General features: G+C 41.1%; 1 protein-coding gene across 4 annotated transcripts; it reads left to right on the top strand.

Moving 5' to 3' along the window:
- The first annotated feature begins 618 nt into the window (after window positions 1-618).
- TMEM50B (transmembrane protein 50B) lies at window positions 619-16,697 on the top strand. 4 transcript variants are annotated; one of them, XM_075171573.1, is made up of 8 exons: window positions 619-748; window positions 5,377-5,457; window positions 7,864-8,039; window positions 8,660-8,772; window positions 10,088-10,155; window positions 11,075-11,167; window positions 11,374-11,431; window positions 13,811-15,414. In XM_075171573.1, the coding sequence occupies exons 3-8, from the start codon at window positions 7,941-7,943 to the stop codon at window positions 13,854-13,856; spliced, it is 477 nt and encodes a 158-aa protein (XP_075027674.1). In that variant the 5' UTR covers window positions 619-748; window positions 5,377-5,457; window positions 7,864-7,940; the 3' UTR covers window positions 13,857-15,414. The 4 variants fall into 4 exon arrangements, with proteins under 4 accessions (XP_075027674.1, XP_075027666.1, XP_075027656.1 ...); XM_075171565.1 differs by lacking the exon at window positions 5,377-5,457 and adding an exon at window positions 16,239-16,697 and having other exon boundaries at window positions 620-748; window positions 13,811-13,904; XM_075171555.1 differs by lacking the exon at window positions 5,377-5,457 and having other exon boundaries at window positions 621-748.

Raw genomic sequence — 16,697 nt, 5'->3', positions numbered from 1 at the left:
GTGTGAATTGTCAAGACTAATCACTTTCCTAGGTTCAATACCTAGATCAATTCAATTGCAGCGTTTTCCCTTAGTATCTCTACAATCTTGACATCAACTCTTTTGTAATAGGCAACAGTCTGTATTTTACGACGAGATGGTTCTTTCTTAAGGTACCTCTGGTGCTGGTATGGTTCTCTTTCCAATGCTTTGGCAAGAAATAGACCAGAAAGCCAGAAAAAGAGACGTGACTCCTCTGCGTGGGGGAAGTATGAAGGGAGTTCATTGAGAGTCAAAAATTTGGGGTCGGTTGGTATGTTTCGGGCACGTTCAAAACCGTGTTGCACGGGGAGCTGCTTGGAAAACGTAAAGGTTAGAGCAGCCTGCTTCGCTGGCGGGGCAGTGTCGGACGAGGCGGCCGTAGCGGTTTGGGAGGTGGCTGTAGCCGCCTGGCGCGGCACGCAGACCCCCAGGCGCGGCGGGCGGAGGGCAGGGCGAGCCGGGCCCCGCCCCCCCCGGCAGCGGCCTCCCCCGCCCAGGAAGGAAAGCGGGGGGGGGAGAGGGGGGGCTTGCGCCGGCCCCTCCTGCCGTCGGTCGCTCCGGTCGCGGGCGTGGGCTGTCGCGTCAGCCAATCGTGGCGCTCCGTCCTCACCCAGCCTTCGGTGACGTAGAGCGCTAGCTTCCCATTGGCGGGCGGCCGCGTCGCTCGCGGGTCTCTGCCCCCCACCCCCGCTCCCCGCAGGCGGAAGAGTCTCGCCCAGGACGGGGGGTATGTGCGGGCGTTGTTTTCCTGCCGCTCCGCAGGCGCCGGGGGGGGGGGGGGCGAAGGGCGGCGGGGCAGGGGGGCCGCGCGCGCGTCGCAGCGGCGGGGGTCGACGACGTTAGCGGGAGGGTAGCGCGGGACACCCGTGTCCGGCAGCAGCGCGCGCCCGCTTGCCTCCCCTGGCCAACGGCCCTAGCGCGCCCCTGTGCACCGGGGCCGCCTCCCTCCGCCCCTCCTCGGCAAGCCGCGAGGTACCCTCCGCAGCCCCCTCCGCCATGGGGAGCAGCGGCTCCTCCCTCCACCTGCGCTCGGAGACTGGGGCGGCTCCGTCGGTCCCGGCCCGGTGCCCGGGTCTCCCACGCACCCCTCGGTGCTGGCCGGAGGCAGCGCGGAGAGGCTCGGCGCGCCTCGGGATTGGGGCGGGGCGGTGTTCGGCCGCGCTTCCCTGCCCCTCGCGCCGGAGCCGCGACCTTTTGCTGTAGCGCGGCCTCGGCCGCAGGAAGTCGCGGGCCTGTCGCCCGAGTGCCCGAGTGGCCTGGTGGGGGGTAGCGGGGCCTGTCCTCCCCGCGGCAGGGCCACTGTCCGGTCTTTCTCAGATTGCCGTTATCTGCATCTGGGAAAGGAAGCGGTGGTACTGAGCAGAAAGTTTGAGGTCCGTAGATGAAATGTAAAAAAAAATACATATTTTTTCTAAGTAATGCTGCCCTCAGTGTAACAGTTACTGTCAGGGCTCTGATTGCAGCTTTGGGATTCTGCCTTGTGTTGCTCTGTTATGGCTTAAGCCCATTAAAGAAATATTGATGCACATAGTATACTCTTATGAGCAAAAATAGGCCTGTGGATAATTACAGAATTGATCTTTCTTCTGCCTGTCTCAAGTCTTCAAACTTTCATCGCACTCTTAAAGAATACTTGCTGTAGACAGCAGTCACATTGCTCTAGGGCTGAGCATCACACAGATTCGTGTAAGGTGATTACCTGTCCAATGATTTTGCCACACAGCCTTATTTTTTTATAAGTTCATTTAAAAGTTTCTTTCTGTAATACTTAAAAACTAGACAATATAGCATAGTCCTATGGTGTGTGGGAAACTGAAAGTGAAACTGCATGTAATTACTGAAATGAGTGAGTGGTCTAAAGATCCCCCTTTAAAAAATTACAGTGGACTTAATAGAAATGTTCACATAAGCTCCTTACAGTGACCATGCCAAATATCTCTTCGTAGTATACACGTACCGGGAAAGTATGTGGCTTAAAGCATATTCTGATTGGTTGCTTGTGGAAGATGCTGTCGTCTTCGAGGAAAATAGGGTCCTCTTCACTTGACTTTAAATTTCTTCTCTTCCTCCTGTCTATCTTTTCCTTTCTTCTTTGGAAATAAGAGGTTCTGTTCTTTGCTGGTTGTATTCTAGGGCCCTTGTGCAGCTTAAGATAGTCGTCTTTTTGCAAACTTTTTGTATTTTCTTGCAACCGCTTTTAATATTTTGTTGAATTGAAATAAATTCATTTTGGGAGAGAGAAACTGATTTTCAGATGAAAATTTTGAGCACTGATTCTTGTGTTTTCATTTCACTTAATTTGTCTGAATATTATACTGGTTGTTTTAACCTGAGTGCTAGCATCTACCAAGTATTATTTTTACAGTAAATATGATTGTCCTTGTTAGTTCTTCAGTCACCAGTTTGTTCTTGAAAGTGTTCTTGTGTTTCTGTTTGTTGGACATGAGTGAGAAATGTTTCCTAAGAACAGTGGGAGAGCCTGTCTGCCCTTGGAAAAGGGGTGGAGACAGATTGTAGGAAGGGCATTGAAGGACAGCTGATGCAAGGGGTTTTACCTGTTTCCTTGCTGTGCAGTATGTGGATGTAAAAGTTTAAACCAAGAGAGGGAGTTTTGTACCTTTACTCAGGTAAGAGAGTCCAGCTGAAAGCATCCGTCTTCATCAGAGTTTTCTGCCTGTATAGTAGGATATAATTGGGTTAAAACCTATGTATGTGTCCATATTAACCCATATGAGGATAAACTTTAGCCTAACTCTTGTGGGTCTTGGTGGAGACTCAGCTTCATGATGTCACTGGTCTTTCACAGTTGACATGTAGCTTATTATTTTCTTCCTTTTTTGCTAGGGGTGTTGAGAACTACATACATATGGAACATTATCATAGAATCACAAAATGGTTTGGGTTGGAAGGGACCTTCAAAGATCATCTAGTTCAACCCCCCTGCCATGGGCAGGGACATCTTTCACTAGATCAGGTTGCTCAAAGCCCCATCCAGCCTGATCTTGAACACTTCCAGTTCTGGGGCACCCACAACTTTTGTGGGCAACCTGTTCCGGGGTCTCACCACCCTCATTGTAAAGAATTTCTTCCTTATGTCCAATCTACCCTCTTTCAGTTTAAAACCGTTGCCTTTTGTCCTGTCACTGGGGCAAGGTGAGGTAAAGGCCTTGGTAAAAAGGCGCTCTCCATCTTTCTTACAAGCCCTTTTTATATATTGAAAGCCCGCAGTAAGGTCTCCCTGGAGCCTTTTCTTCTCCAGGCTGAACAACCCCAACTCTCTCAGCCTTTCTTCATAGTTCCAGCCTTCCCAAATGGGAGGCCCCCATTTTTGTGGCCCTCCTCTGGACCCATTCTAACAGGTCCATGTCTGTCTTGTGCTGGGGACCCCAGAGCTGGACACAGTGCTCCAGGTGGGGTCTCACAAGAGTGGAGCAGAGCAGGAGAATCACCTCTCCCTCCACCTGCTTCTTGTTATGCAGCCCAGGATACAATTGGCTTTCTGGACTGCAAATGCGCATTGCCGGCTCACGTCCTTTTTTTTCACAGGGCAGCTCTCATTCCATTCACCCCCAAGTCTGTATTGATATTGAGGATTGTCCCAACTCAGGTGTAGGACCTTGTACTTGGCCTTGTTGAACTTCATGAGGGTTGCATAGGTCCACTCCTTACGCTTGTCAAGGTCCCTCTGGATGGTGTCCCTTCCCTCTAGCATATTAAAACCAGTATTGTATAATAGCTAGGTGATTATTTAACAACTTGTGCGAGGGTGGCCAACCTGTTGCATTTGGGTTGGCTCTGTACTGTCTGTCCTTCCAGTAAGTCAGATCAGCACTATGCTTACCTTTTAAATAACAGCACGGGAAATAGTTGGTTGGACTTCAGGCTGGATGAATTGTTCTGACATCCTGCAGTCTGCTTCCTGCCGTCCTTTTTTATGGAAACCCCTTAGCCCTTACGCTATCTGCACATGGGTGCCCTTGGTCAGGTGTGCATTTGATAAAGATGGCATTGTCCTCTCACAAAGAGAGGAATACTCACACGTTGGTCACAGTAATGCTGGAAGAAATGGTCTATCACTGCTTTTTAGTCATGTATCTGTGAAGTCTGTACACATATGGAGCTATGTTAGTAGTGAGAGAAATGTTTAATTATTTTTACCGTTAAGTGGGGCTCTCTTGAAATACCTCTATGAAAGACTCCTTTGCAGAATTCTGAATGGCATCAGTTAATGTTTAGATCATCTTAGGAAAAAGGGCAACTGCATTAGCACCTCTGTTTCTTTTTACTGCTGATCGTATTCTTGCATGCCTGCTCTAGTGCTAAGCTTTCTTTGTGAAATCAAAGCTAGTTTCTGGCATTAGACGTGTAGAAATAATTCTAGACTTCTTGTCTGGGTTCTGTTGCAAACTCACCTTGTTTCTCCATGTTTGTCATCTTATTTCAGTGAAACAGGAGAATTGTGTTGTCAGTTACTAGTCTTTGCTGTAGAAAGACTGCCAGCAGATAGTGTTTATCTTGCCTATTCACATTATATAGGGTTCTTCTCTCCTGAGCACAAAGGTAAGGTTAAAGCAAAGTGCAGGTTTGTGAGCCAGTATCAAGCACTAAAAATACAATTTCTGATAAAATAATATGCTTTGGCAGAAGGTTGCCCTGTATCGTAGAAGGTATTTAAAAAAAAAAAAAAAATCAACTTTTTCTAGTCTCCCTAGCTTCACTCGTTTGTCACTAATGCAGTGGTGAAAACTCCATTTGATATCCTATACAATTAAGTATTGAGAGAGATTTTGTCTCAGATTTTTGCAGTGAGCACGATGCCTCTGTTTTGTCACCTAATGTTTAAAAAACACTTAATAATTAAGACAGGGTTTTGTGCAATGTAGGGTAAACTTTGCAAAGTTGAAAGGGTTTTACTAGGATAAATGCTAGTCAGTTTTTGGATTGGAAGTTGGCTTAATTATATTAGCTGGCAAAACAAACTATATAATCCTTTTAAATCATAGAAGGGAATACATTTTTTCATTTCATTTCAGCCTTTTGAACTGGAGCATTTTTGTAGGAGTAAGAAGATTTCTTTCATGAAGGCATCCAAGAATTTAACAGGCTATTTCTTAAGTAACACAGACTCACAGAATGGCTGGGGTTGGAAGGCACCTCTGGAGGGCATCTGGTCCAACCCTCCTGCTCAAGCAGGGCCACCTAGAGCAGGCTGCCCAGGACCATGTCCAGGTGGCTTTTGAATAACTCCGGGGATGGAGACTCCACAACCTCCCTGGGCAACCTGTGCCAGTGCTTGGTCACCCTCACAGTGAAAAAGTGTTTCCTGATGTTCTGAGGAAACCTCTTGTGTTTCAGTTTGTGCCCACTGCCTCTGGTCCTGTCACTGGGCACCACCGAGAAGAGCCTGGCTCCGTCCTCTTTGCACCCTCCCTTCAGGTATTTATATACATCGATGAGATGCCCCTGAGCCTTCTATTCTCCAGGCTGAACAGTCCCAGCTCTCCCAGGCTTTCGTCATAGGAGAGATGCTCCAGTCCCTTCATCAACTTCATGGCCCTTTGTTGGACTCTCTCCGGTGTGTCCATGTCTCTCTTGTACTGGGGAGCCCAGAACTGGACACAGCGCTCCAGGTGTGGCTTCACCAGTGCTGAGTAGAGGGGAAGGATCTCCTCCCTCCACCTGCTGACAAGGCTTTGCCTAATGCAGCCCAGCATACCATTAGCCTTCTTTGTAGCCAGGGCACGTTGCTGGCTTGTGCTCAACTTGGTGTCCACCAGGACCCCCAGGTCCTTTTCCGCCAAGCTGCTTTCCAGCTGGGCGGCCCCCAGCACATACTGGTGCATGGGGTTGTTCCTCCCCAGGTGCAAGGCTGGGCACTTCCCCTTGTTGAACTTCATGAGGTTCCTGTTCAGTCCATTTCTCCAGCCTGTCAAGGTACCTCTCGATGGCATCCAAGTAGAGGGTGAAAAATAATTTCTCTTGTTCTTGATGTATCTGAAATAATTTTTTCCAGTGGCTTTTCTTGACCTGCTTTCTGAATTGCAGCAGAACTTTACATTATGTTTGAAGGAGGTGATTTTATTTAGATATGTTAATACTATTTAAATGATCCATTATAGGAAAAAATTCCAAAGGAAAATGACTGAAAGTGTATTTACAGGCAAGATAATGACTTTGGCAGATTTGACATAACCACCATTCTGTTCGGTGGGGAGAAGAAATAGTGCAGCATGTTTGTCTATTTACTGGCCAGCCGCATCGCAGGGTGAGAGCCATGTAGTCTGTAGTGGCGACAGCAATGGGAACCATGAGCTGTGTTCCCGTGTGGGTGGGCAAGGAGCTGGGAGCGGAAGGCAAAGATTACTGCAGGATGAGGAAGAGATATTCAGGGTTTGAAGAGGAACAAATAAAGTACAGATGGAGCCATTTTAAGAGAGGAAAAGAAGGAAGGGCTGTAGGAGCAGTCGTAAATCTGTAATGGCAATTTTGTATGAAAGTTGTAGAAAGAATAGGGATCTGAAAATTGCTAGGTAAAAGTGTAATCTAGGAAAATAATAACTGTATGGTAAAGCCCAGATATTATACAAAAGTAAAATAATTTTGGAATAGAGTGATTGATTTTAATGCTTTAAGGTAGCATCATAACTATGGATGGACTTTTGGAACTAGATTCAGAAGGAAAAATTTTTTTATCTTACTCATAGGAGGTGACCTGTGTTTGTAGTGTAGGCAAACTCTGTTTGTTCATTTGTTTATTTTTGTTTTACTTCTTAGTGTAGACTTTTAGTTACCGATATTAACCGGGAAAACGTTCTACATCAGTCTTTCCTGTAATATAATCGTAAGGGACCTTTGTCCGTTGTTAGCCTTTAACAAGTATCTGGAAATTATTTATGGCAGATTAGGAAAATACAGAAGTTGACAATACTAAACCAAAATAGAATGGCATTAAGAGTGGCTGAGAGTCACTGCTCAAGAGAAAAACTAAGTATTTTAACTTCTGATGCTCCAGCTATATATGCTAATCAACTTACAGTGTGAGAATAGATGTAGCATAGTGCAGGATCTTTTACAGCTACTATCTCACCAAATTGTTGGAGAACTATGTTGTTTCAGTAGTCACTTTATAACACTAATTGACTTTACTTCCATCTTCCTGTATTTAAAGTTTTGTGTGATCCTCTCTCTGTGAAATGGGGCATTTTTTACCCTTGGTATTAGTTCATTCACTGAGTTGATTCCTTTTTCCCTATGTTAGAAAGGCACTATATTATCTGTCTTATTTGGAGACTGGAAATATGGGTATTTTACGCAAGGTTCCTTGGTCTGACTCAAAGACCAAGTTCTGGTCTGCGTATGGAGCCCTGTTGTATGTATCTTTTTTTTTTTTTAACTGCTAATGCCAGAGAGAGGATTATGGTTTGAAGCTGAAACTTAGATTAAAATATTTGCTTTTTCGCTCCTGCTTTTTTGCTTGCTTTTTTTTTTTTGTGTTTCATACATTCAAATAAACAGTACATTCTATTTAATTTCTTTTCTGTTTCAGATACGATAATTTATATGTAATGCATAAGCTTTTGGATCGTGTGATAATTTTATTTTGTAATTCTGTTTGTAAGGTAGGTTCTTTTTTGAATATAGCTCAATATAGAATCCATAGAGTATATGGAATACTTAGTTCTGTAAAAAACAACAACAACAACAAAAAAAACCAACCCCAAAAAACCCCAAACAAATGAACAAACAGAAAAGCCAACACATCGTAAAGATTGCTCGTGACAGTTGTCAAACATCTCAAGATTTTACTATTTTGTATTAAATGTATCTTTGGCTGTGTTTTAGGTATTTAGGACACAGTTGTTAATGGAAGAATTCATGTATAAGTGCAAAATAAGAAGGGCAGTCTAATCTTTGAGGAAATGGCAGGATTCCTAGACAACTTCCGGTGGCCAGAATGTGAGTGTATTGACTGGAGTGAAAGAAGAAATGCCATCGCTTCAATAGTTGCGGGCGTATTGGTAAGTTTTGAGAGGATGTGAATCATACCTGTGTTGACAAATTCGGAAGTACAACAAAGTTACATTTTTGTTTCATATATTGTGAAGGTTCACTCTTTAACTGCGCTTTAATCCAGTATAGTTCTTTAACTTTTTTTTTTTAAGTGTAATTGTTAGGCAGCTTTTTTACAGGTCACATAACGTTGCATTTTGTCTGATAACGATGTACAGTTCAGCTATCTCTTCTTTAAAAAAGATTGAAATTCCTAGTGGATTTTTGGCATAATTAGGTATATTAGGACACCTATGTTATACATAGTTTGTGTCTCGTATGCGTTTAGAATCTGGATTCTTGTTCTTAAAGCTGTACAGGGAATTTAGCCATACACTGGTATTTAATTTGAATAGGAAATGTGACCGATTCCCAAATGCTTCTCCAAAACCATCAGTGTTAACATTTATGCAGAACTTGCATATCAAACAGGTTTAGAGTCCGACTTGTAGCTAGTAACTTTCTAGAATAGTTTATACTTGTTAAAAGACAACTAAACCATAATGGTATGGGATGAACATTTGCCATGTTTTGTCTGCCTGTCTCTGTACCCTTCCAGCCTCATAACACTGGTCTGTTTTATTTCTAGTTTTTTACAGGTTGGTGGATAATGATAGATGCTGCAGTAGTTTACCCTAAGCCAGAGGAAATGAACCATGCATTCCATACCTGTGGGGTGTTTTCAACACTAGCTTTTTTCATGTAAGTGTATATAAAGGGAGTTCTTATAAAATAAACATGAGCTGTTAAACACAGTTTTTACTAGGAAATATGGTATATGATAAAACTTTGAATCATTTGATTATAAATTACTTATGAGTAATCCTGTCGTACCTTTTTGCATGGCAATGTAAAGGCCTTTTTTCTTTTACCTGTGGCCTTTGTTTCTGATTGTAATCTGTTTATTCATTGTTCTGTCTATCCCCCCCATCTGTTTAGGATAAATTGCTTTTCCTGTGCACTTTGGCTGAGTGTAAGAAAGCAGACTTTGCTTTACACAAGTGGCTTTCTATAATAAGTGTTTAGATTCCTAGATCAAAATTAATGTAATGCTGCCCAGTTGCTTACCTTAATATAAAACATTTGACTGCATTTTCTCCTGTTTTTAAATAATTTTTACAGCTGTCACTGGCCCAAAACTTCCTCAAATGGGAGAGGTAGTAGTATTAGATTGGACATAGGAAAAATTTCTTTACTGGAAGAGTGGTCAGGCCTTGGAACAGGCTGCCCAGGGAAGTGGTTGAGTCACCAACCCTGGAGGTATTTAAAAGACGTGTAGATGAGGCCCTTAGGGACATGGTGTAGTGGGCATGGTGGTGTTGGGTTGATGGTTGGACTCGATGATCTTAGAGGTCTTTTCCAACCTTAATGATTCTATGATTCTATTCTATTATAGATGTTGTTATAAAGGTGTAAATGTGGCAAGCTTGAAGGAGAAGTAATAGCTTTTATTGAATTGTACAATATTGGCGAGAAAAAAGAATGCATTTGGATATGCAAGACCTTCTTAACACTAGGTATCTGAAAGTTTCTGGGTTTTTTTCTTCAGCAATGTAAATAATTTTAAGGAAATATATTGTCCCTCCTTACAGGGTGTCTCTCACTTGAATACTTACGGTAGGAAGTGAAGGAAAGGCATCAAAAAGCAATTTGTATCATACTCATGAGAATACTGTGTTACTGGCTGTTACTATTCCTGTGAAGTGGCTTTGGATGTTTTAAAAACTTAAACAGCCAGAAAGTGACCAGGAATATTTAAATCACTAAAAAGGGCAATTCTTTCATCTTGCAGGTCTGTTAATGTAAAAATTCAAGTAAAACTTATGAACAAATACGGGGTTTGCTTGAAATCCAATTGGAATCCTTCCATTAAGGGACATTTAATAATATGTGACTGTACAGAATGCCAAGTAATTTTCCCAGAATTTTTTGCAACTTAAAAAAAGCTAGCTTTTTACTTATAACTTTAAATTGATTTTCTGATAATCTGAAGTGTATACACTTTTTTCCTTTCTAGGATAAATGCTGTGTCAAATGCACAGGTGAGAGGAGACAGCTACAGTGACGGATGTTTAGGAAGAACAGGTAAATTAACTCTAAAAATCATACTGAGTTGAAAGACTGATTATATAGGTGTTGTTTTTTTTTCTAAGTGGTGGTTAAACCTCCGCAAATCCTGTATAGCTGCTGGGAGAAATAAATTTCTGCCTTGTGGTAGGCTATGGAGCAGACATTCCTTAAGAATGTCTTATTTTAGAATGTATCACAAACATTTTGTTTCCTCTGTATGTCACCTTCTGTGTGGTGTCTGTGGACCTGCTGTCCCCTCTCTGCTTTCATTCATAATTCCCTTACTATTTCCCATGTGGATCCCAGCATCTGTTTTCACGTGATTTGTGGAATGCCTCACCGGAAATCTGGTAGGATTTACTGATTTTTGAACTAGCGTACGATGCTTTTTTGTGTGTCATTCATAAATCAGCTCAAGAGAATCTTTGCGTAGAAATATTTTTCCTTTCCCATGAGTGAGCAAGTTGATTAATTTCAGTGGCGTCATCTTTCTTTTTCAGCGGGTAATGTCTAGCTATGGTAGATGTTGCCCATCTGAAAATATCTTTCTGAAGTAAACACAGGAAGGGTTTGTTTTACCTACTGTATTGGAATGCCATCTTTACCTCAGAAACACTGTATCGTTGGCAAAGTACTTCATCATTAGTCCACTCCAAGTTGTGTTAAGTGATGTTACAGGCATTCCCTACAGATGAGGGGAAATTTCTGGTAGTTGTGTCTGCTCACTAAAATAAGGGGAATCCAGCTACTATGTGTTTTACTAGAGAAGGCAAATTTTGGTTTATCTTGTCCTTGATACAGGGTTTAATCCTTTCCCTTTGTGCCTTCAGTAAGATAACATGTTGTAGCATAATAGAGTTGTATCATAACTGGACCATCTGTCACTATGGATAATACTCTACATGGTTCTCAGAGGTTTTAATATTTCCTGCAGGTGCTCGTGTCTGGCTCTTCATCGGCTTTATGTTGATGTTTGGTTCACTTATTGCTTCAATGTGGATTCTTTTTGGAGCGTATGTAACACAGAGTAAGTTTATTTATTTTCACATATAGAAAAGTGCTTTTGCTGTTAGCCGGAAGGCAGAAAATCCAGAAGAATGGAAGTTTGTGGTCTGTTCTTATCAGAGCCATACCATCTAGTTTTGTAGTCAGTGAATGATACCATGAATAGTGTTTTAAATACACCTTCCAATACAAAAGAACTTAATATTTCCTGTGTTACTTACTTTGCAGACACTAATGTTTACCCTGGATTAGCAGTGTTTTTCCAAAATGCGTTGATATTTTTTAGGTAAGTTATCTGGCTAAATTTCCCTCCGTCTAAAGGGGTCTTATTTACCTGCTTCCATGCACATTGATGCTCCTGGAAAATAAGTTCTGGAGGCTGACTCCAGGCTTGACCTTCCAAAATGTGGAGTTTGCTGCTCTCAATGCAGGACCCTCCGTATTTCGATTTGTTACCCACCCTGACCTTTACTTGAGGAGGGGGACAAAGGGTCACTGAGTAGACTGACATTATACAGAGAACTGATGTGATACTATTCAATGCATCAACTATTTCTTAAAAACTGTATTTTCTTTCTGCTACTTTTTTCTGCTCCCTTTGCTCCAGTGCTTAGAAACAATCTTCTACTTACCCCTTCTCAGCCCACGAGAGGCTCTTCATTTCCCTCATGCTCCTGTTAGTCCAGCTCTTTCCGGTCTCACTGAATTTACAGCTCTAGAATGGGGATGACCAAGGATATAGACAATGTTCTGGGTGACATATTGTCAGTGTCTCTGGATAATGGCAATAATGCTTTCATCTCTGTGCTACAAATACCTTGGCATATATCCAAACAGCACTAGGTAGGAGATCCTATTGCCCTTTTCCTGACTATTTCATCACAATGGCTCAATTATCTGATAATTGATACACCTAGATTTGTTTCTACTGAATGAGCTTTCAGTTATGAAGAGTGGTAAATTTTTTTTCTAGGAGCATGATGGTATGTTTTGTAATATTACTCTTAAATCTATTTCTTTTATTTCACTTAATATCATTAAGTGTATTATATTACACTTTGAAACTATCTGTACTAACTCTTTTTATACGTATAATGCATTCTTCAATACATTATTTTATTAATTAGTAAAAGACAATGAAAGCATTAAATATTGTAAGTTCCAAGATCAGTCACTGAAAAAGTTCACATAACCTCCTCTTTTGCAAGTTCTTACCCACTTAAATTACTGTGCTAACAATTTTCCTTCTAGTACCGCATCAAATGCTTTGCAGTGAGCCAGGTTGACTGGCTCCGCTGTGCTTCCCTGTTTGGAAAATCAGTTATGTTCTTGCAGTTCCTAAACCTCTTCTGTAGTCTTGCACATGGTTGAAATGCGATACTGATGAGGGCAGACTTTTGAGAATAGTTTCACCATGCCTGAAATCTTTAGTCTTTTTTCAGTAGTTTGATGAACTTGCTTTTGAAGCTGCTTTTTGTTTCTGAAAGTGTCTTTCCTTAGTTTCTATTGTACTCTGTACGTAGATATATTTTAGGTTTATTTGTTTTCTTCTGTCTTCTAAAATTTGTTTTCTAGGTATGAGCTATGAGATAAATTACAGCCTTTTTATGTAAAAAAAAAAAAAAAAGAAAAAAAAAAAGAAAAATGGTCTTTGTTTTTAATCCCACCAGGCACTTTAGGCAGCATTTGATAAGTCCATCCAGTGCCATAAACTCCTTTCCTTAGATCAGACCTGGGTCAGTCAGCGATGCCTTTCTCAATGTCCTTATCCAAACTTGTTTTGATTGAATTAGATTCTCTTCCATCAGTGTTGTTCCATAATGTCTGTATTCCCTGAACCATGTGTCTCCTTCAGGACTTGTGCTTCAGCCCTGGTTGTTACTCCACCAGTTTTTTACTTAGTTTAACATGCTGTATTAGTAGTTCTCTAGTTAGTTGCCCAGGTGTCTAGCTTGTTTTACTTATCATTGCTTATTTTTGTGGTTCTCAGTGGCAGTATTTCTCATTTCCCTCCCTCTTCATTCTCTTGTGATTTAGTATGAGTGTGCCCTTCTTTACCACCTGTTTGTTGGCCATAAGAAAAAGATAATTTGAAGTATAAGGAACAATAAGGAAATCATGCTTGGTTTTATTCCCTCAACATTTTTTTTGATTCATGACAATATGTAATTGCATCCAACCTTATAAAAGGAATTTTGGAAATCAAATTGTAATTTGGATCTCACTTATCCACCACAGGATCAATATTCTTTCTGATTTGCTCATAAAAATTTAATTGCTTAGATTCTATCCTAGCATGATGCGTTATGTTCAGCTGATTGCCAGATGCCAGGATGAGACTTGCTGCTCTGTAACTCTGTGGATCGGTCCTAGAATCTCTTAAATACCAGATTTTTTTCCTTCAGAAGGGCAGCTGCTTTTACTGTGCGACTGGCAATTTTTTTCGTTTGAGCAGTTGCTTCAGCCGGATCTCATAGTTTTAGCACTGCATAGTAAATGAAATATAAGTACAAAAAACAGACACTGACTTGAATAAAAGTTAAGGTTACTGGAGGGATGTTGATTTGCAGTGTAGATAGTATAAGATTATAAGGATACTATTAAGATTACCTTTTCCATCTTATGTATGGTCTGATTTTTTTTTTTCTTTTTTTTTGCCTTTCAGTACTCTGATCTACAAGTTTGGAAGAACAGAAGAGTTATGGGGATGAGAGATCACATGTAGCATTGTCTGTTCCATAGTTGCTATGTCGTACTATGTATGTAGATATATTTACATTTATTTGTTCTTGTTTTGCTTTCTAAATTGTATGAACTGAGACAAATTACAGTTTCTGTAATAAGCTCCCTCTTTTCACAGGACAGATTTGTGAATATGTACATATGACTGTATATATCTTAAAAAGGGAATGTCAGCCTTTTTTTCTGAAATCTTCAGGCTTATTTCTTCAAATACATGGGTTTCCGTCAACTCCTAAGACTTGATCTTCCAAACCCTCATATGTGTCAGAGACTTCAGTGGGACTGTTGGTGAACAAGCAGGATAGGGCCCGTCCCCTGTAAAAGGGGTTATCAATTTTATGCATAGGTGAGCTAGAGCCAATCTTGCAAGGGCTGACAGCACGGCCTGCCTGTGTAACCCGAAGCAGTAGTCAGCGCATGGAAGTGACCCAGCCAAGCCTGTATTTAATGAGGGTAAATTCTTTGTATTCCCAGATAAGAGCTGATTTTAAGGATTTTATATAACTGTTCAGAAAAATATAAAGTAGCTATTTTTTTTAAAAGGTTATGCATTTTTAAACCAGGCTCTATATTAAGCAGGTTCTGCATAGCAAATCAAACTGTTCTTGACTTCTGATTGCTATAGCACAAATGACATTTGGTAGCACCACACTCCTCAGAATTAATTTCATGCTGTTCAGTGTAATAGATACCAATTAGTATTTAATGTATATACTGATATTAGAATAAAAAAAAAAAAAAAAACCAAAACCAAACTGATGCCAGTCATACTTAAGGAATATAAAGAATAAATGAGAGTCAGACTAACATCTTTAAAATTATGCTAGCATCGTTTTCTTCAGGGGAGGCTTTTTGCTGATAAATGAACAGTTACCCTGCTACCTATTACCTTTTCTATTTAAAAGGCGAGCATTTCAAGTGGGGATATAGTAGATGTATTTATTGCTCACAATCTTACCTTGAAATAATTGCCCGTTTCGGGACTGCTGTTTGCCCCAGTTAAAAAGTATTTATCTCCTCAATTTCATGGGCACTTTATGGGAATGCTTCCATTATTGAAATCCAGTTTCTTCTAGCTGAAGTATACGGAAAGGGAGAACAATGATGTTTTACAGCTTTGGACTGCTCTTGTACATTCATCTTGCTGTTGGTGACTTCCTTATCTTACGAGTTCTGTGTGGTTTTTAAAGCATTTGAATCGACCTTGTGTCTAAAAGCTTTTATAACTTTCCATGTATCAAGATTGCTGACCAAATGGTAGTGAACTGCCGAATGTAACTTCTGTGCGTGGTTACTGTAAACTGTTAGTCATCTAATTGCTCCCTTGTGGGAATCTCTCCAGTGGACAGAATATGAAGCAAATACTGCAGCTGAAATTGTGCTACTGGCTAGACTAACTCCATCCCCATTTCACCATCCTGCAGTGAGTTGCGATATATTCACTGGTGTTAATCATAGCTTTGTTCATAAGTTGTCTGTTTGGTTGTCATTTCAGAAAACTGCAATAAACTTATGTTCTCAAAACAGTGAACTTCACAAGGTAGTTGTACAGTAGTACTCTACTTAATAGCTCAAGTCATACTGACCTTTAAGCAAGCCTTACACCAGCTAATAGGTAAACCCAAGGTTTTTGTTTTCAGGTCTGTCGGTTTCTTGCTTAGGAGCTTAGCAATGTTTGTTGGCTTTTTTACTAAGTGAGAAACAAGAAGTGTAGCCTGTAACTAATCCCATTTACAGTATCTTGCACTTGACACTTGAAAAGCACAAGCTAAGTGTTTGGAAGAACTCTTAACAGCATGCTTTAATGCAAGTTCCCGGTTTTGTTAAGAGCAGGGCAAGAGCTGCTTCTTGAGGTAACCTGCATTTTCTACCAGAAGCTTGGTTTCTTGCAAGTCTTCCTTGACCATCCCTTCTGGTTTTAGAGAACTGGAATGGTCATGCTCTCTGTACAGCTGTTAAGAGGAGAAAAGAGACAGCCTTGAGCGTGTGTCTCTCCCGGTACCCTAAGCTGAAAACAGGTGTCGCGTAAGAAGCGTGCAGGCTCCATTCAGACTATCCCGAGGTCCAGTTTTACCCCACAGGTAGTTCCAGCACAGGCCAAGGTGGATTGGGGTGGCTCATTTTAGGTAATGCCTTGGCCTGCTGCAGTTGGCAGTTGTGAAGATAACCCTTGAGTTACTCCTAGCAGAAGGTTTTTAACTTTGGCCTATTTGTCTAACTGTGAAAATGTTTAGTTACAACTCTCTCTAACAGAAGTCTAGTGTAGGGCTTATTCAGGAAGTTGTATTGCTAACTATTCACAGGAAATGTTTTAACTGCTGCCTTATTTGTGTCCTCTGTTATGCATTTAGGTTGTTTCTTTTGCGAGCCTGTGGTTCTTCATTTGTTTACAGCACAGTATATAAAAAGAGCATGGATGACCTTAAAAGCAGGTATTGTGCAACTTGTGGCTGATGTGAAAATTCTTACCATCAGACTTGACGTGATGCCTAAGTCTTCAGATAACTACATTGTCTCGGCATGTTGCCTAATCACAAGTGATTAGATTAGTTCTACGAAAAAAACAACTTCATGAAACTTTTTGGAAAAAAATGTTACTGAATTGTCATGCTAGTCTTGTCTATTCCTGGAAGGGGTGGAACAGCTTTACCTCAGATAACCCAGAGCTCTGACAGTGACCAGGTTCACTAACAGACTGAAGTAACTTGAACAAGTCATTTGCAATTAAACAAGCATATATTTTTTTTAAACAACTTGTATCAAACCCAGGAAGAAGTCAAACAAATAAAAACAATCTTTTTAGTACAGAA

The sequence above is a fragment of the Calonectris borealis genome, chromosome 1, assembly GCF_964195595.1.
Source record: "Calonectris borealis chromosome 1, bCalBor7.hap1.2, whole genome shotgun sequence".
Classification (NCBI taxonomy): Eukaryota; Metazoa; Chordata; class Aves; order Procellariiformes; family Procellariidae; genus Calonectris; species Calonectris borealis.
This window is presented reverse-complemented; position numbering and strand designations above follow the sequence as displayed.

What these genes read in the sequence shown, in the direction of transcription:
- TMEM50B (XM_075171565.1), top strand. Translation starts at nt 7,941, where the DNA reads ATGGCAGGATTCCTAGACAACTTCCGGTGGCCAGAATGTGAGTGTATT. An exon ending in TCAACACTAGCTTTTTTCAT is followed by an intron (nt 8,773 to 10,087) that starts GTAAGTGTATAT and finishes TTTCCTTTCTAG; the next exon opens with GATAAATGCTGTGTCAAATG. An exon ending in TGGAGCGTATGTAACACAGA is followed by an intron (nt 11,168 to 11,373) that starts GTAAGTTTATTT and finishes CTTACTTTGCAG; the next exon opens with ACACTAATGTTTACCCTGGA.